General features: G+C 40.7%; 1 protein-coding gene across 1 annotated transcript; it reads right to left on the bottom strand.

Annotated features, from left to right (window-relative positions):
* Positions 1-359: 359 nt before the first annotated feature.
* On the bottom strand, positions 360-15,724 carry ZNF233 (zinc finger protein 233). The gene is given in 6 exon segments (XM_054540654.2): positions 360-1,042; positions 1,045-2,787; positions 8,635-8,730; positions 9,269-9,395; positions 11,214-11,275; positions 15,401-15,724. Coding segments are annotated over 6 exon segments (2,181 nt in total). The 5' UTR covers positions 15,525-15,724; the 3' UTR covers positions 360-1,013.
* Positions 15,725-20,116: the final 4,392 nt, after the last annotated feature.

Genomic DNA, 20,116 nt, shown 5'->3' with positions numbered 1-20,116 from the left:
CACTGCATAACGTGTAATGATGTCTGAGAAGTATGGGGTGTTGTCCAAAATGCTGTGTCCTTAACAGCTTAGTTTAACATCTAAAATGCATGCCATATGATGTTCCCCTTTTTTGCAAAACCTTTCTCATGAAGCTTTACGGAACTAAAAACCAGTTGGGATTTTTTTCTTCATTCAGTCTGTTTCTATCACACATGCTCCCAAAAAGAAAGATAGTAAAAGCCCCCACCAAAGAAACATAGCACAACTGTACACCATATGGAAAAAGTCTTAAATGATCAGATAGAAACTTTGGCCTATTACTGCTTGGAAAATGAAGCTGAACTGAGGACAAGCCAATTGCAAAAATATTACTCAAATTGTAGACTGCATGGTTTTATGTGTTTTAATTAAATGTCATTTCCTTGAATTCATTTTAAGGCTTCTTGCAAGAATCCTTTTCCCAGTACAATTACAACGACGAATTGGGGCTGAGCTCACTAAAATATTCAAATATATGTCCTATATATGATAGAATTTTCCTATCAAGTTAAACAGTTCCACGGAAGCCACTATTTGTTAGGTACTGGTTCAAGGTCATGATCATACAGCAGTAAACAATGTTCCTGCATGGAGCTTAGATTCTAGTGGACACAGATTTTTGTCATGTCCCTCATTATACTTTTGCTAAAGTTCTGACCTTACTTATCAGTTTGAAGGCTTCACTCCTGCATATTGCTTATTGAATGTGAAGGTTCTGATTGAAATGTATTGTATCATTCTTTTTAGGGTTTCTCTGTTGTGTGTTCTCTTGACAACTGTGACATTTTGAGCTCTGCTTGAAACTGGTCATATTCATACAAAAATAGGTTTTCTTCAATGGAATTCAGATGACTATAAAAACTCAGCTCATGAATTCTTAAAACATGACATTTTATAAATATTCTCTGCTGTGTGGATTTTCTGAGGAAAATGGGAAGTCTAGGTCTTGAAAAGCACCTCTATCACACTCATCATTAATAGATTGATCACCATCATGGACTCTCTGATGAATCTGAAGACATGAACTCTTACTAAAGCCCTTACCACACACAAAACATCTGTATGGTTTCTCTCCAGTATGGACTCTCTGATGGGCTTGAAGATGTGAAGTCTGACTGAAGCTCTTACCACACATGCCACATTTATAGGGTTTCTCTCCCGTGTGGATCCTCTGATGAACATGAAGATATGAGTTCCAGATGAAGCCTTTCCCACATTCTTCACATTTGTATGGTTTCTCTCCTGTGTGAACTCTCTGATGGGCTTGAAGATGTGAACTCCAACTGAAGCCTTTCCCGCACACATCACATTTGTAGGGTTTCTCTCCAGTATGGACTCGCTGATGGTCTTGGAGATGCGAACTCTGACTAAAGCCCTTCCCACATGTCTCACATTTGTATGGCTTCTCTCCTGTGTGAACTCTCTGATGGGCCTGAAGATGAGAGATCTGACTGAAGTCCTTCCCACATGTGTCACATTTGTAGGGTTTCTCTCCTGTATGGACTCTCTGATGGGCCTGAAGGTGGGAATTACGGCTGAAGTTCTTATCACACACATCACATTTGTAGGGTTTCTCTCCAGTGTGGATTCTCTGATGGGCTTGAAGATTTGAGGCCTTACTGAAGCCCTTATCACATACCTCACATTTATATGGTTTCTCTCCAGTGTGAACTCTCTGGTGAAGACCAGAATTCCTATTAAATATCCTGTCACTTCCTTCCCATTTGTATGTCTTGTCTCTAGAGTGACCTCTCTGATGGGCTTGAAGTTGTGATGTCTGACTGAAGCCTTTATCATATACATCACATTTACAGGCTCTCTCTCCAGCACTGTCTACACAGTGAATGTCAAAATCTAAGCTATGATGGAAGCCCTTCCCACACCTGCCACACGTACACAACTTCTCTCCTGGGTGAGTAAGCTCATGAGAGGGAAGACAGGAGTTCTGGTTGAAGCTCTGGGCACATACCTGACATCTGTAGAGGTTCTCTCCTGTGCTCACTCTCTGATGAGGTTGCAGATGTGAGCCCTGACTGAAGCCCTCACCACTGTCACCATTCCTATAGCATTTCTCTCCTATGTGGACACACTGATGCCTGGGAAGCCCTGAGCTGTAATTTATGCCCTTCCCATACTCACCACTTACATGAGGCTTGTCTCCTAAGTGTAGTTGCTGGTGAAGTTCAAGATTACAGCCAACACTGAAGCCTTTTCCATTCTCATCAGAGGTTTGCTCTCCTGAATGGATTATGCTATGCTGGGATGATTCCTTCACACAATCTTTTCCACAATTATTGTGGCTAAAAGCTTTCTCTCTTTTGTGTAGTCCATGATCATCATGTTGATGAGCAATTCTTTGCCTAACACAATGATCACATTTACAGAGCTTATTTTTTACATCAATTTGCTGACACCTACTCTGATAATTCTGTGGTTCTCTCAGATACATTTTCCTCCAGAAATCCCAGGTGGTCCTCATTGGAAGCTCTTGATTTTTGATGCCATTTGAACTCTCCCCTTGCAGCTTTATTATATAGTTCTCATCTTCAGACACCTGAATAGATTCTCCTGTCCACGCCTGACAGGGGGAATCACCTTGTTTTAGCAACTTGGACCTCTTGCCTTGAAGATTTATTATGAAGTCTTGATTACTGGTTAATTTACTTGTAAATTGTTCCCATATTTGCCAGCATATAAGGTCTTCATATGAAAGGAATCTTAATCTTACTTCTTGAAGGGTATTTATCTCATTTTGATTCCTGTGTCCTGGAATGATAAAGGGAACTCAGAAATGAAAATGAAGACAAGTGAATATTTGTTCAGAAATTAAAAAAAACATTTCACAGGTTGACCACATTGGGAAACCTTAATAAACCAGTGGAGAGTTCAGCTTGACTTTATTACTGGTTTTTTTCTCTTTTTTTTTTTTTTGAGACGGAGTCTCACTCTGTCGCCCAGGCTGGAGCGCAGTGGTGTGATCTCGGCTCACTGCAAGCTCCACCTCCCAGGTTCACACCATTCTCCTGCCTCGGCCTCCTGAGTAGCTGGGACTACAAGCACCCGCCACCATGCCCAGCTCATTTTTTTGTATTTTTAGTAGAGACGGGGTTTCACCATGTTAGCCAGGATGTTCTCAATCTCCTGACCTCGTGATCTGCCCGCCTTGGCCTCCCAAAGTGCTGGGATTACAGGCGTGAGCCACCGCACCTGGACTATCATTGTTTTTCTTCATGCCTATGGGAACAAAAAAGGGTGGCTTCTATATACAAAATGTTGAGACTCATTTAGAGCTATACCAAGACTTTTTTTTTTTTTGAGGCTGCAGATTGTACAATGTAACTATGATTCTGAGGCTCACATATAGCCAGGATTTTCTATATTTTATACATCTGCCATGGAAAAGAGGAGAGGATTTTTTTTTTTTTTTTTTTTTTTTTTTGGAGACAGTCTCACTCTGTCGCCCAGGCTGGAGTGTGGTGGCATGATCTCGGCTTACTGAAATCTCTGCCTCTGGGGTTCAAGTGATTCTCCTGCCTCAGCCTCTGGAGGAGCTGGGACTACAAGTGCATGCCACCACACCCCATTAATTTTTTTGTATTTTTAGTAGAGACAGGGTTTCACCATGTTGGCCAGGCTGGTCTTGAACTCCTGACCTCAAGTCATCTGCCTGCCTTGGCCTCCCAAAGTGCTGGGATTACAGGTGTGAGCCACCATGCCTGGCCAATACCAAGACTTATGTATGTGGTCAAATACACAGACTACAGAGCAACAAAAAGATGTCCTAGAAAGACATTATAGAGGAGAAACTTTACCTCCTTGTCCATAAGAATAATCACTTAAAAATCCTCTCCTCTTTGGCTGGGCACAGTGGCTCACTGTGTAATCCCAGCACTTTGGGAGGCCAAGGCGGGCAGATCATGAGGTCAGGAGATCGAGACCATCCTGGCTAACATGGTGAAACCCCATCTCTACTAAAAATACCGAAAAATTAGCCAGGCGTGGTGGCAGGCGCCTGTAGTCCCAGCTACTCGGGAGGCTGAGGCAGGAGAATGGTGTGAACCCGGGAGGCAGAGCTTGCAATGAGCAGAGATCGTGCCACTGCACTCAAGCCTGGGCTACAGAGTGAAACTCCGTCTTAAAAAAAAAAAAAAAAAAAAAAAAAACCCTCTCCTCTTTTCTATGGCAGATGTATAAAATCTACAAAATCCTGGCTATGTGTGAGCCTCAGAATCATGGTTACATTGTACAACCTGCATCTGTATATGATAAAAAAAAAAAAAGCCCAAAAATAGTTAGAAAAGCCTGAATTTCCCTTTCAGCATTTACAAGTGGATTATTAAGTGATGCCAAGAATTCTCAAAGAGAGAAAGAGGGGACATCTTTGGCAAAAGTGAAGAGAATATAGAAAAATATCTTCTCTGTCTTGAGAATAAACCTATAAGATAGTACCATTATTTCCTTAATTTAGTCCTTAAACATACATTTGATGAGCTAGATTTGGGAGAATTCTCCTTCTTTTCAATGAGGTTCTAAGTATATAATATTCAATTAGTGAACATGATAAATGAAAAAGAATTAGAAAACTTATTCCCACAGCTGACACACCCTATAGGAGTAAAGGCATTGATAATTGTTGCCACTTAGTTTGACTGAATTTTCTGATAAACCTAGATGGCTAATACAAGATGGTCCCCAATGATCTCTGTCACTTCTGATGCTAGGTGATAAAAACACTGTGGCTTCTATCTTCCACACTCCTGAATCACTGGGTCTGCGAGAAACTAGCTGCCATGTTTTGAGGACACTTCAGCAGCCCTAGGGAATGGTTCACTTAGCAAGGAAGTGAGGCCTTCTGCCACAGCCATGTGAACGAGCCCACCTTGGAAGCAGGTCCTTCAGTCCCAGTCAAGCCTTCCAGGGACGGCAGCTCCGTCACTCTTTAACAGCTTTTTGAGATCCTGAGTGAGTACCCTCACTCAGGGTTAAGCTAAGCTGCTCCCATATGCCTAACCCATAGAAACTATAAACCAATGTTCGTTGTTTTAAGGTGCTAAGGTTTTTGTTTTGTTTTGAGACGAAGTTCTGCTCTTGTTCCCCAGGCTGGAGTGCAATGGTATGATAGCAGCTCAATGCAACCTCTGCCTCCAGGGTTCAAGTGATTCTCCAGCCTCAGCCTCCCCAGTAGTTGGGATTACAGGTGCCTGCCACCACACCTAGCTAATTTTTTTTTTTTTTTTTTTTTTGATTTTTAGTAGAGATGGGGTTTCACCATGTTGGCCAGGCTGGTCTCGAACTCCTGACCTCAGGTGATCTGCCTGCCTCAGCCTCCCAAAATGCTGGGATTACAGGCGTGAGCCACCACAACTGGCCAAGGTGCTAAGTTTCACAGTAATTTGTTATAAAATAATTGATAACTAACACAGGTGTCATAAAAATTATAACTAGGCTGAACATACATCAGAAGAGTAACTATGTTCTGAAATAGTCCTTTAATGACACCTCTTTATTCTCTGCCTGTGAACTCTCTCCATGAGAAGTGAAGTTTTGTTTTATTGATCCTTGAGGGAGAAGATGCCCTTTAATTTCTACTTCTGTCCAGTGAAAATAGACCTCAGGAATATTTTGTATAGGTGGAGCTGGGTACCTAGATGGACAGGCAGAATGTGAAACCCTAAAAATTTCTGATGTTTGCCAAAAAATAAAGAGAGGTGAGGGTAGAATACGCTGTCAGATTTGTTCAGTTTTCCAAGGGCTGTGAGTTACATAGTTATATCCTTTTGTCAAAACTCATCACACTGCACACTTAAGGTGTGCACATGTAAATTTTACCTCAATAAAAAAGAACTGTAAAACAAGCCATTTTACTTTCTGAAAATTTAGGGAGCTATACATTTACAATTTGTACAGTTTTCTGTATATATTTCAATAAAAAATTGGCCAAAAATTTAAAAAGTAAAGATTTGTGGCCGGGCACAGTGGCTCATGCCTGTAATCCCAGCACTTTGGGAGGCCAACGTGGGCAGATCACAAGATCAAGAGATAGAGACCATCCTGGCCAACATGGTGAAACCCCATCTCTACTAAAAATACAAAAATTAGCTGGGTATGGTGGCATGCGCCTATAGTCCCTGCTACTCGGGAGGCTGAGGCAGGAGAATCACTTGAACCTGAGAGGCAGAGGTTGCAGCCAGCCAAGATTGTGCCACTGCACTCTAGCCTGGTGATAGAGTGAGACTCCATCTCAAAAAAAGAAAAAAAAAAAAAAAAAAAAAAACAGTCAAGATTTGCTCAAGGAGGCAAAGAAGTTGGGAAGCTACCTGTTAAGAAAAAAAAAAAAAAGGACAATGGCAATAACTGGGATCATAATTCCCAAGTTTAGGTTTATACACAAAAATGAGGCAGTCAAAAACAAAAAAAGAAGATTTTTAAAAATGAGGCAGTCAGTCAAAGAAGTCAAAATCCAACATTCCTGATTGCAATGCAGTAAACCTTCATGCAGCATGGAGATACAAGAAAATAAAAGCTAAGAAGATGGGAAAGATTTTACTACCCCAGCTACTTACAAAATCCAGGGCCTGTCTCTCTCAGATAAGCACAGAGATTCTCCTGGGCTTTTGGTTTGCTTTTTTGTTTTTTAATTTAGGTTTGCGTTTTGGTGCTTCTATCAAGTAGGAACGACTTTAATTAGTATACTTTAGGTATTTATGATGTATATTCAAATTAAAGATAAATGAAGGAAAGAGTGAAGAAAAGGGGGAATGAAATAAGGAAGAGAAAGAATAGAAGGAGAGCGGTGAAAGCAGAACAGGGAGGTTGTCACTGGGTGTATGGATGAGGCAACTCTCACCAAAAGTCACGCAGATACCACAGGTTAGGGAGATCTGTGAGGGAGCCATTTCACTACTATTCAAATGGAAACACCTATCCATTAGTCTATTAACTGATGTTACCGACATCGGTCCATTAACCCATTCATTCACTCATTCAGTCACTCATTCAACAAATATTAAATGAACAGGTATTATGTGCCAAGCCTATTAAAGGCAATAAGGATCAGCAATTTAAAAACAGGTAAAATTAGTGTTGGGCACAGTAGTGCACTCCTGTAGTCCTAGCCCAGGAGTTTGAGCTGCAGCAAGCTATGATTGTATCACTGCACTCCAGCCTAGGTGAAAAAGCCAGACCCCCATCTCTAAGAAAAGAAAAAGAAAAATGAAAAGAAAACAGGTAAAATTCTTACGCTCATGAAGTTATACTCTAATGGGGAAAGAGACCATAAAAAATAAACAAAATATAATACATGAATATGTCAGCTGATGATTGATGATTAATCACAAAGTCAGGCAGAATAAAGAGATGGGTATTTAATTTAATTAAATGTATGTATGTATGTATGTATGTATGTATGTATTTTTGAGACAGGGTCTTGCTCTGTCACCCAGGCTAGAGTGCAGTGGCACAATTATAGCTCCCTGTGAGCTAATTTTTTTAATTTTTTTGTAGAGGTGGGGTCTCACTATGTTGTCCAGGCTGGTCTTAAACTCCTGGCCTCAAGTGATCCTGCCACCTTGGCCTCTCAAAGTGCTGAGATTACAGGGATGAGCCATCACACCCAGCCAAGGATAGGTATTTTAAACAGGGCAGTCAAAGCAGGTTTCCAGGAAGTCGGAGGTTGCAGTGAGCCAAGATCATGCCACAGCACTCCAGCCTGGCAACAGAGCAAGACCCCGTCTATTAAAAAAAAAAAAAAAGCAGGTTTCTGTGATGAGATGACATCTGACCAGACACAAAGGAAGTGGGCTGGGAGCCAAGAGGATGTATGAGGTAAGAACATCCCAGGCAGACAGAAGAGCAAAAGGCTTCAGGTAGAAAGAAATACATGTATGCTGGGCACAGTGGCTCATGCCTGTAATACTAACACTTTGGGAGGCTGAAGTGGGAGGATTGCTTGAGCTCAGGAGTTTGAGACCAACCTGGGTAATATGGTGAGACCTCATCTCTACCAAAAAAAAAAAAAAAAAAGTATATATACATAGTTTTAAAATTAGTACAGCATAGTGGCATGTGCCTTGTAGTCCCATCCCAGCTACTCAGGAGGCTGAGGTGAGAAGATCGATTGAGCCTAGGAGGTTGAGGCTGCAGTATACCACGATTGCACCACTGCACTTCAGCCTGGGCCACAGAGTGAGACCCGTCTTAAAAAAAAAAAAAAAAAAAAAAGCACACTTGGCATGTATAAGAAACACACAGCAGTCTTGTGTGGCTGGAAAGAACTGAGTGAAAAGCAAAGGATAGGAAATCAATTCACAGGGAGTGGGTGACCAGGTCACATAGGACCCTGAAGGCTCAAACAGATTTTGGAATTAATGAGTGAGATGGGAAGTCACAGCAGGCTTTTGAGCCAAGGAGCGACATGCTCTGACTTACATGATCTGGCTGCTATGTGGAGAATGGACTGGAGGGAGGTAGAAGGAGGAAGGTCATGCACAAGCTGCTGCAGTAAACTGGGGTGATGAATGCTGGGGTCTTGGGCCAGGCTGGTGGCTGAGGAGGTGGTGAGGAGGAGAGGACTAGGCTGTACCCTGCAAAGACTCACAGCTGCATGGTTCTCACCTGAACACCCATCTCCTTGGATTTCTGTCTCCATCATCCAAAGCTTGTCTTCTTTTCCCAACTGTAATACCACATCTAGTTTGAAGGGTTGATAGCCTGTGAAAAAGAAATGGCATATATATAAAGTGAATGCATTATAGTCAAAAACTTTAATTCCAACACCACCATTTTCATGCGCTCTAAGTAGTATTTTTCAAAATTGTGATCATGAGCTATTGTCTGAATACCTTTTAATTTGTGATCCGGTACACAAATACATAAATGTAAATCACTGAATCAAGTGATCAGATAATCTGATCCTAACCATTATCTACTTTTATCACATCTTCTTTCCTGTTTTTACTTACAATTTTTGTTGCACTGAATGCAGTTCCTGACAAGGAGCTATAATATTTCTACTTCATTTCATTAAACACAATAGTAATGTAACTCACCAACTGATTTCAAAACCCACCAAGATTTCACAACTGCAATTTGAGAAAAATAGACAAGGTATAGACAAGATGTCCTGGGGAATTAGGAAATTCACATCCCCAAGTTCAGGGAAGCATTTTAAACATCCTAAGTCTTAAATAATTGAAAGCAGGACAGTCCAGAGGACTGATACTCAGTTACAGAAGGTGCCTGTGCTCACCCACTGACAGCAGGTTCCTGAAGTTCTCCAGCATCACATCTTGGTACAGCTTTCTCTGGGCAACGTCCAGCAACCCCACCTCCTCCCTGGTGAAGACCACAGCCACATCCTTGAATGTCACCATCTCCTACAACATCAAGCAGATGTAATCTCAATCTTATGGCCAATAACTGCTGGGAGAGAGGCAGCACTGAGCAGGTAGAAAGAACAGGCAGGAAGATGTTCTGGATTGTGAGGGCCTCAAATCAACTTTAAGTAGCTTCCTCGTTTTCTCCATCCCACATGCCAATCTCATAGACTACTTCTCCACAGTCACATCAAAAGTGTGTGCTACTAAAAAATAACCCCTGTGTATTTAATTTGGTGACATTTGTAAGTATTCCAACAGTAAATGCCCCAGCACTGTAAACCTTGAATCACATGGAATATGTATTTTATAACTTGACTGATTACTACCAAATTGTCCTAGAAATGTTGGGTCAATTTAGTCCCAGCACTGAAAAAGGTGTTTGTACATGCACGTTTATAGTAGCACAATTTGCAATTGCAAAAATGTGGAACCAACCCAAATGCCCATCAGTCAATGAGTAGATAAAGAAACTGTGTGGTCAGCTGCAGTGGCTCACGCCTGTAATTCCAGCACTTTGGGAGGCCGAGGTGGGTGAACCACGAGGTCAGGAGTTCAAGACCAGCCTGGCCAACATGATGAAACGTCGTCTCTACTAAAAATACAAAAAATTAGCTGGGTATGGTGGCAGGTGCCTGTAATCCCAGCTACTCGGGAGGCTGAGGCAGGAGAATTGCTTGAACCCAGGAGGCGGAGGTTGCAGTGAGCCAGGATTGCGCCATTGCACTCCAGCCCGGGCAACAGTGCAAGACTTGGTCTCAAAAAAAAAAAAAAAAAAAAAGAAACAAAAGAAACCGTGGTGTATATATATATATATATATATATATATATATATATATGATGGAATACTACTCAGCCGTAAAAGGGAACAAATTAATGGCATTTGCAGCAAGCTGGATGATATTGGAGACTATTATTCTATGTGAAGTAACTCAGGAATGGAAAACCAAACATCATATGTTCTCTCTCATAAGTAGAAGCTAAGCTATGAGGATCCAAAGGTCTAAGAATGACACAATGGACTTTAGGGCCTCAGGGGGAAAGGGTGAGAAGGGGGTAAGGGATAACAGAGGATGCCTCTGGGGAGTAAGGAACTGACTTGAAAGAGACAGGAGGGACCTTTTTGGGGTAATATAAATGTTCTATATCTTGTTCTGAATGGTGGGCTAATGCAATTATACAGCTGTCAAAGTGGGATATAAAACTGTTATTGACCTGACCACTTAAGATATATGTAATTTTTGTAAGTAAATATTGCATTTTTAAAGCCCCATGAAAAAGTATTGCAAATTGAAATACTATTTAGAGACACAGCATTGTGTATGTTTGTTTGTAGCCTCTGAAAAATTAGACAAAAAATGAAAACCCTTCTGAGACAAATACATAAAGGAACACTAAATCATACAAAACTCTAGTAATAACATTAACTGAAAAAAGAAAATTGTATATAGAATGTGATTGTAGTTCTTTAAAATACACTGACAAGTATAGATATAAGACATACAATATGTAAATACATATAAAATAGTATGGGGGAAATAGATTATTTGTATGCAATGTAGTAACGTGGAGGTTTTCTCCCATTTTTTGATATCTACGAATGTTTGCACTACTACTTGTGAAATAAAGATGATAAAACTACCAAAACAAAAGCTAAAGACATAAACAAAAAATTGAACCAATCGAAAATCAAGTAACTAGCAGATCCCAAATACCTGTTTTCCTCCTTTATCTTTCCCAAGGAAGAGAAAAAAATGCGTCTAATCTTTGAGGAAAAGAGATGTCATTTTAAGAGATAAAAAGCAAAACTCAACTCACCTGAAACTTGGTCATTTTCTCCTGCTCCTTCTGGGGAAGGGCAGGGTCCTGGGAAGGCAGAACTGGGAAAAGGGAAAGAAGCCATGAGAAACAGGCCCTAGCCCACGTGGCTGTTCTGGGTGAATTTTTAAAAGGTGGCTGGGCATGGTGGCTCATGCCTGTAATCCCAGCACTTTGGGAGGCCGAGGCAGGCAGATTGCTTGAGCTCAGGAGTTCAAGACTAGCCTGAGCAACATGACAAAACCCCATCTCTACAAAAAAATACAAAAATTAGCCGGGTGTGGTGGCACACACCTGTAATCCCAGCTACTCGCAGCAGAATGTACTGGCTACAAAAGTGGATTCTGGGGTCACAAGGTCTGGGGTCAAATCCTGGCATGGCTACTAACTCTGTTTAAGCTAATTAACCTCCCCATTCCTCAAATCTGTCACCTGCAAATGAGAAAAATAGTGCTTTCTTGCAAGATTATTATAAGGGTCAAATGTGTGAACAGATGGAAACTCATATAACTGATTTCCCTGCAAGCTGCAGAAAAGCAGATGATATTAGGCATCATAAAATTGTTGTTGCAAATGTCTTTTGCCATCATTTCCAATAAGAAAGTCTTTTATAACATCCAGATTTCAAAGACTGTACAATGCTTTATCTTATGAAATTCACCTTTACCTCTGAAAAGTCTATAATTCTGATTGGCTATATTACTTACTACTTTGTTGTCCTGTAATATTTAATTGATATCAGCATTCAGTTTTGTAAAAGGTATAAATACTTAAGAATTTTCTTCATGTAGCCAGGAGAGTCTCAATGGTGTATCTCCCTTTCCCATGCTCACTGTCGTAAGGAAATACTAATTTAAAATGTGTCTCTGCTAGTTTTTTTTTTTTAAACAAAAGTTTGACAGTATCTGTCTCACTTAAATGAAAAATACTGTAGTACTAATAATAGATCCTAATTTACAGTTGCTTTTGGGATTAATGGGCAAATCAAATAGGCTTGGCTAGGCTAATCCATAGAGACAAAAAGTAAATTAATAGTTGCCAGGGGCTGAGAGAGGAGATAGTAAAGAGTGATGGCTAGGGAATATGAGGTTTCTTTGGGGGTGATACAAATGTTCTTCAATTAGAAAATGGTGATGGTTGTACAACGTAACATTGTGGATACACTAAATACCACCGAATTGTACACTTTAAAAGGGTGAATTATATGGTATATGAATTATGACTCAATTTCTAAAATAGGGGGGAAAAGCCTTGGTTCCGTCTCCGGCACATTATATAAGCTCTCAATAAGTGATGATATGATGACTGTTGTTCCCATTTAATGGATGAGGAAGCTGAGGATTACTGAGATTAAGTTGCCCAAGGTCCCAGAGCTGGTGAGGTGAGACTGCATCTGAACCCAGCTGAGTCCAGAGCCTGTCTCTTAATCGTGTCTCTTTCTCTAACCAGAAATATGAAGACATGGAAGGAATCATGTCTTAGAGATCAGAGAAAGGGAAGTTGGAGGGTATGAACTGCTGAAAATGATCTGCTGAGAGATACTGGAGCCAGATGATGAGGAACCTAATATCCTAATTGACTCCTCTGACTTACTAGCTCTTTGTGCCTATTTCCTCACCCATAAAGTGAGGACAATAACAGTATCTACCTCGTAGGGTTATTAAGAGGTTTCAGTGAGTATATACAAGATAACATTCAATACAGATAGCTACTCCTGTTCATGGGTCCTCCTACTTCAGGCAGAAACACTCTAGTAGGGACGAGAGCAATGTATTCTCTTCTCAAAGCTAGGGAGAGATATCAATTCTTAACATCCAATTCCCTTTGTTCTGGTCCTATATTTACCTGCACCCTCCTGTTCTGCTCAGTAACAGGATTTTGCAAGACTTGACATTTCACAACATTTAGCAGAAAAAAACAAATGGGGTTTGGGGTGCCTGGCTCAGCTCTGCTCACTATATGTACCAGGGCCACTTTTCTAGGCCTGAATTTCCAGACTTTGTTCATTCCTAGGTTGTCAAGTCCTCTCGTGCCTTTGCTCCTGCCACTCTGCCTCCAGAGAGGACCAGCTTCCCTGTCCTTCTCTTGTAATCCCTCCTCTTGAAAGCCTTCAGAGTAGCTGGGGCATTTGGGGTATAATTAGTAAATCAAGCATCTGTTTTGCCTGTGAGATAATGAACAATTACTCATCTTTTTATCCCAAGCACCTAGAATATAGTGAGTATTTGATGCACACGGAATCAAAGAATGGCACGCAGTCAGACAAGGACTGTACTAATTGATCTCCAAGATTCCTTTGAGCTACAAAATTCTGAGGCTATTCCTAATTGGGAGGAGGAGAGGATGAACTTTATCTGTCAATTTCTTCTGGGTTTTTAATTTCATTTGCTTTGCTCAAACAACATCAAGGTCATCCTTAAAAGTGAAATCATAAGGCCGGGCGCAGTGGCTCACGCCTGTAATCCCAGCACTTTAGGAGGTCGAGGCAGGCGGATCACTTGAGGTCAGGAGTTCGAGACCAGCCTGGCCAACATGGTGAAACCCCATCTCTCCTAAAAATACAAAAATTAGCCAGGCATGGTGGCGGGCACCTGTAATCCCAGCTACTTGGAAGGCTGAGGCATGAGAATTGCTTGAACCTGGGAGTGGGAGGTTGCAGTGAGTTGAGATCGCGCCACTGCAGTCCAGCCTGGGCGACAGAGGGAGACTCAGTCTCAAAAAAAAAAAGTGAAATCATTCATAAAAGGGTCAATCACAGACTGGATAATGTAAACCCTATCTATTTATTTATTTTAATAGCAGTGTCAGGTATTTACTCAAATGTCATCTCCTCAGAGTTCTTCCCTGCAAATCCTTTTTTAAAAAGTTTTTTGATTATGACTCGAGCATCCCCCAGTCATTGCCTATGCTGTGAAACCATTTCTTTTCCTCTTTTTATTTTTATTTTTAATTTTTTTGAGACAGACTCTCACTCTCTTGCCCAGGCTGGAGTGCAGTGGCGTGATCTCAGCTCACTGTAACCTCTGCCTCCTGGACTCAAGCGATCCTCCTGCCTCAGCCTCCCAAGTAGCTGGGACCACAGGTGTGTGCCACCACATCCAGCTAATTTTTTAATTTTTTTGTACAGACAGTGTCTCACCATGTTGCCCAGGCTGGTGTTGAACTCCTGGGCTCAAGCCACCCTCCTGCCTCAGCCTTCCAAAGTGTTGGGATTACAGGTGTGAGTCACTGCGGCCCCATGGGACTGACATTTCTCAGGGCTGAAGGAGAGTGGCACAAAGGTCAAGAACCCACACTGCCTGAGCTCAGCCTGAGCTCAAACTCCCAGTTCAGGCTCTTTCCTGTTGTTTTACTTTGGGAAGATAAATGTTTTACCTATCAGTGTTGTCATCTGTAAAATAGGAATTATAATATTATCGTTGTTATGAAGATTAAGCTAATTAATGCATATAAAGCCTATAGAAGAGACCCTGGCACTCAACGTATTAACAAATTATTATTACTCATTCCTGAACACATGCCGAATCCAACCTCCCGTTTATTCCATAAATATTTGAGCATTTGCCCAGCAGGAAAAATAATATTGCTAATGAGTGAGGGAACTCTGTTCTCCAACTGAGCAGAAATAGCAATAGCATATATTAAGTCCTCTCACTTTGGGACAATGTTACCAAGAGCCAGGGGGTCAACACCCTCCTCTCTGCAGCCCTCCGGTTAGTCAAGGCTGAGGAAGGAAAGGAGGTTGGAAGATACCTAAACTGTGTTTCTGGTCCAGGATGAATGACAGTGGACATCCCCAGGCACCACATGGAGGTGAGACACACTCATGCCTTAAAAGAGAAGGAAAAATAAAAAAGATGGAGAGAAAATTGACACCCCCCTCCCCCAGGTTAGGAACCCAGGAACAGCCCCGTGGGGTGCAGGGATCAGAGAAGGGCGAGTAGCACTGCACCTGGAGCTCAGAACCCACTGCGGGCTCACAGAAGCTTTCAGAGACTGAACGCCTCTCCTCTCCAGGAAGAAATAACAGATTGGCAACAACCAGCCACCTTTTCAGTGTGTGCCAGGATCGGTCCTAAGCATTTTTACATCTATTTATCTTACGTAAATCTCACGAAACCGCTACCAGATAGGTACTACTATGAAACTCACTTTACAGAGGAGAAACGGAGAAATTCAGAAACTACCATGATTATATCGCCAGAAGGCAGCAGAGCGTGTGGAAGGTGGGGAAGGCGAGGGAACTTGAGCGCCCGGGAGACCCTCAAACCAAACGTGCGACCAGGAGCCATTCCCAACTTGGAGACCCATGCACCGCCCTAAAAGCAGAGGGCAAGCAAACCGTCGTCCCCGCCCTCTGCGACTTCTCTTCACTGGGGGCGAAGGCAGGCACCTGCGAGTCCAACGCCCAGGCCAGGAAAGCTCGCTGTAGATGCAGAGGTTCCGCGCTGACTCACCTCCCAGAGGGGATTGATGACGGCTGCCTCGCCCTCCTGCAGCGGAAGTGCACAAGGTTGCAAGGGCTCCTGCACTACACTTCCCAGAATGCCCGAGCGGAAATAGGCTACCGTCCCGCCCCGCCAAGAGGGGCCAAGAGGGGCCAGGTGCAGTGGCTCACGCCTGTAATCCCAGCACTTTGGGAGGCCGGGGGGGGGGGGGGGGCAGATCACTAGGTGGGCAGATCACTAGGTCAGCAGTTCGAGACCAACCTGGCCAATATGGTGAAACCCCGTCTCTACTAAAAATACAAAAATTAGCTGGGCGTGGTGGTACATGCCTGTAATCCTAGCTACTGCAGAGGCTGAGGCAGGAGAATTGCTTGAACCCGGGAGGCAGAGGTTGCAGTGAGCCAATATTGTGCCACTGCACTCCAGCCAAGGCGACAGAGTGAGACTCCATCTCAAAAAAAAGAAAAAATCAAGAGGAAGAGAAATATTTACAGTTCTGTACTGTATTGATACTGTAAGTTTACACCATCTATTTACAAAATAAACGGTCTTTCTGAAATGGCAGGCAGCTGCAGCTTCAGACCTCAATCTACAGTACATATCAAGCAATTCAACTTTTTCTTATAATGTCATGACTTTTCTATGCATCTTGGGAGCACTTGCAACATCACTAGTGGCGGTTCACATAGGTCCCATTGTATTATTCAAGGTTTATAATATTGCACTAAACACAATAAAAAATAAGAGGAAACATTTAGATCACTTTTTACTGTAATACACAATTTACTAGAGAGATGAACTGCTCATTTTGAGATAATTAGCATCACTTGGAATTTTAAGCAGATATTTACACACATGAGCTCACCACAATAGTGACAGGAGATAGCTATTAAATTATTACAGTAGCACAGCATGTACTACAGTTAACTTTATGCAGTTTTAATATTGCATCTTTGTTTTACATTTCTCTTGACTGTGAACGTACAGTCTGTAAGTTTTGATAAGTTTTACCTTTTTATAATTCATGTATATTTTATGGTAGTAAATGATAGACTAATATCTATGTATATTTTATGCATTCATGATATACCTAAATTTTTCTTAATTGTTTGATATTTCTAGGCTACATGGCTTATCTGTGATCTTTTTCAAATTGTTGCAAATTTCCAAAAAATTTGCAATATATTTGTTGAAAAAAATTTCACATAGAAGTGGACCCATGCAGTTTAAACCTGTGGTGTTCAAGAGCCAACTGTGTTGTAATTTGGAAAAAAAATCTAAATTATATCTTGAAAATGCTTCTTCCCTTATTTCAACTTAAATTTTTTTTTGTATCCACTCAGCTTGCTCTTGAGATGATAAATGCAATAGAATGATCATCAATCGATCAAGTCAATGTGGAATCCAAAACAAGGTAATATTTAGCAGCCTTGTAAAAGCACATATATCAGGACTTCTTGCAGAGGCTTTGTTTCCAATGTGATTTTCTCTAGAAAGGAGAAAGTTGTTTTGTTTAAGTTATAGGGGGTGGGTATTGTGTATAGGGTGGGTGGGGAACTGTCTTTGATATTTTCTACCACAAATTTTTTTAGCTCAGTCAGCAGAATTTTATTATTTTAGCACCAAAGGAATCCTGCATCATGTTTTGTTTTCATCTCAAAGTATTTTCGAATTTCCCTGTAACTTCTATCCCCATTGGTTTTTATGAGTGTGCTGTTTAATTTCCACACATTTGTGAATTTTCCAGTTTTCCTCTTGTTACTGGTTTGAGTTTCACTTTTTTGTGGCCCAAGAATACATTTCATGTGACTTTATCTTTCTGTTGATACGTGAGATTTTTTATTTTTATTGAGACCTGTTTTGTGGCCTAATGTATGATCTATCCCAGAAAATGTTTCATGACCACTTAAGAAAAATGTGTATTCTGCTGGTTTTAGGTGGGGTGCTTTGTATATATCTGGTAGAAGTTTGGTTTATGTTTCCAAGTCCTCTAATTCTTTATTGATCTTTTGTCTGGTTGTTGTATCCATTATTGAAAGTGAGATACTGAAGTCTGAAAACATTGTAGAAATATTTATTTCTCCCTTCAGTTCCATCAATTTTCACATCATATATTTGGGGACTAGCTGTGTAATGTCTGTATTGTTATATCTTCTTGATGGATTGACTCTTTTGTCAATATATTACGCCATTGTTTGTCTCTTGTCAAGTTTTTTACCTAAAGTCGATTTTGTCTAATATTAATACAGTTACCTCAGTTCTCTCTTTTTACATCCTGCATGGAATAATTTTCTTCCATTTTTTCACTCAACTTTTTTTTGTCTTTGGGTTGCAAATAAGTCTCTTATACACAGCATATAGTTAGATCATGCTGTTTTATCCATTCTGCCAATTTTTGCCTTTTAACTGGAGAGCTTAATCTATTTGCATTTAAATTAATTCCTGATTTTAAAACGGCCTTGCTTCTTTCACTTTGTGATCTGTTTTCTACATGGCTTATCTTTTTTGTTCCTAGGTCTCTTGACTAATGTCTTCTTTTCTGTTTGATGTTTTTGCAGCATACCTTTTTTTTTTTTTCCATTTTGAGACAGGGTCTCACTATGTCACCCAGGCTGGAGTGCAGTGGTGTGATCTCAGCTCACTGCAACCTCTGCCTCCTGGGTTCAAGTGATTCTCATGCCTCAGCCTCCCAAGTAGCTGGGACTACAGGCAGGCACCACAATGCCCAGCTAATTTTTGTATTTTTAGTAAAGACAGAGTTTCACCATGTTGGGCAGGCTGGTCTTGAACTCCTGACCTAAAATGATCCACCCACCTTGGCCTCCCAAAATGCTGGGATTACAAGCGTGAGTCACCATGCCCGACCTGTAGTGTACCATTTAATTTTTCTTATTATTCCCTTTTCTGTATATTTTATTTTCTTAGTGATTACCCTGTGGAATACAGTTAACATCTTTTTCTCTTTTTTGAAACAAGGTCTCACTCTGTCACCCTAGCTGGAGTGCAATGGTGTGATCTTGGCTCACTGCAGCCTCAAACTCCTGGGCTCAAGTGTTCCTCCAGCCTCAGACTCCTGCATAGTTAGGACTACAGAAATGTGCCATTACACCCAGCTAATTAAAAAAAAAAAAAATTGTAGAGACAGGGTCTCACTATGTTGCCCAGGCTGTTCTGAAACTCCTGGCCTCAAGCAATCCTCCTGCCTCACCCTCCCAAAGGGCTGGGATAACAGAGGTGAGCCACCACAGCTGGCCTATTTTTCCAAATTTTATTATGAAAAAATTTAAAGATGCAAAAGTATTGAATAGTATTAATTCAGACTATATTGTAATACATTAAAGAAGTTAATATAGTTTGAATTAATACTAACCTAGCTTCCACAATATAAAAAATCCTGCTCCCATATATCTGTCCTCCTCCCTTTAGGATTTGAAAAATTACATCTTTATACATTGTATGCCCCATTAACATAGATTTATAACTATTTTACTCATTTTTCTGTAAATCATATAGGAGTTATTAGCCAATAATACAATAATATTGGCTTTTGTGTTTACCTATGTAGTTACTTTACCAGTGTTCTTTATTAGTTTATATGGCTTCAAGATACTACTTAGTGTCTTTTTACTTCTGCCTGAAGTATTTTGTATTTCTTGTAGGGCAGGCCAACTAGCAATGAACTCCCTCAGTGTTTATCTAGGAATGTCTTAATTTCTCCTTCATTTTTGAAGGATAGTTTTGCCAGATATAGGATTCTTGGCTAATAAGTTATTTTTATTTCATTACCTTAAATATGTCATCATACTGGCTTCTGGAGATCATGGTTTTTGATGAGGAATGGGTTATTAATCTTATTATAGAGCCTTTGAACATGAGGAGTCACTTCCTCTTGTTGATTTTGAGTCTCTTTTTATGGTTTGATTATAATGTGTCTTGGTGTGGATCTCTATGCATTTATTCCTCTTGGAGTTAGTTCCTTGAGGTTCTCATATGTGTAGATTCATGTCTTTATAAGTTTGAGAAGTTTTTGAACATTATTTCTTCAAATATTCCTTATACTCCTTTCTCTCTCCTCTCTTATTGTGACTCCCATTGTGCATATGTTGATATGCTTGATGGCATCCCACAGGTAACTCAGTTCTACTTATTTTTCCTTCTGCTCCTCAGATGGAATAACTTCAATTTACTTACCTTTTAGTTCACTGATTTTTCTGCTTGCTTAAATATACTGTTGAAATCCTCCAGTGAATTTTCATTTCAGTTATTGTACTGTTCAGCTCCAAAATTCATGGTTTTTAAATAATTTCTACCTATTTGATATCTTTTTTCAGACATGATCCTCCTGGTTTGATTATTATTTTTGTTCATGGTTTCCTCTAGCTCTTTGAGAATATTTAAGACAGTTTATTTAAAGTCTTTGTCTGGTAAGTCCAATGTCTGTGTTTCCTTGGGGAC

This window comes from Pongo abelii, chromosome 20 (genome assembly GCF_028885655.2).
Source record: "Pongo abelii isolate AG06213 chromosome 20, NHGRI_mPonAbe1-v2.0_pri, whole genome shotgun sequence".
NCBI lineage: Eukaryota > Metazoa > Chordata > Mammalia > Primates > Hominidae > Pongo > Pongo abelii.
This window is presented reverse-complemented; position numbering and strand designations above follow the sequence as displayed.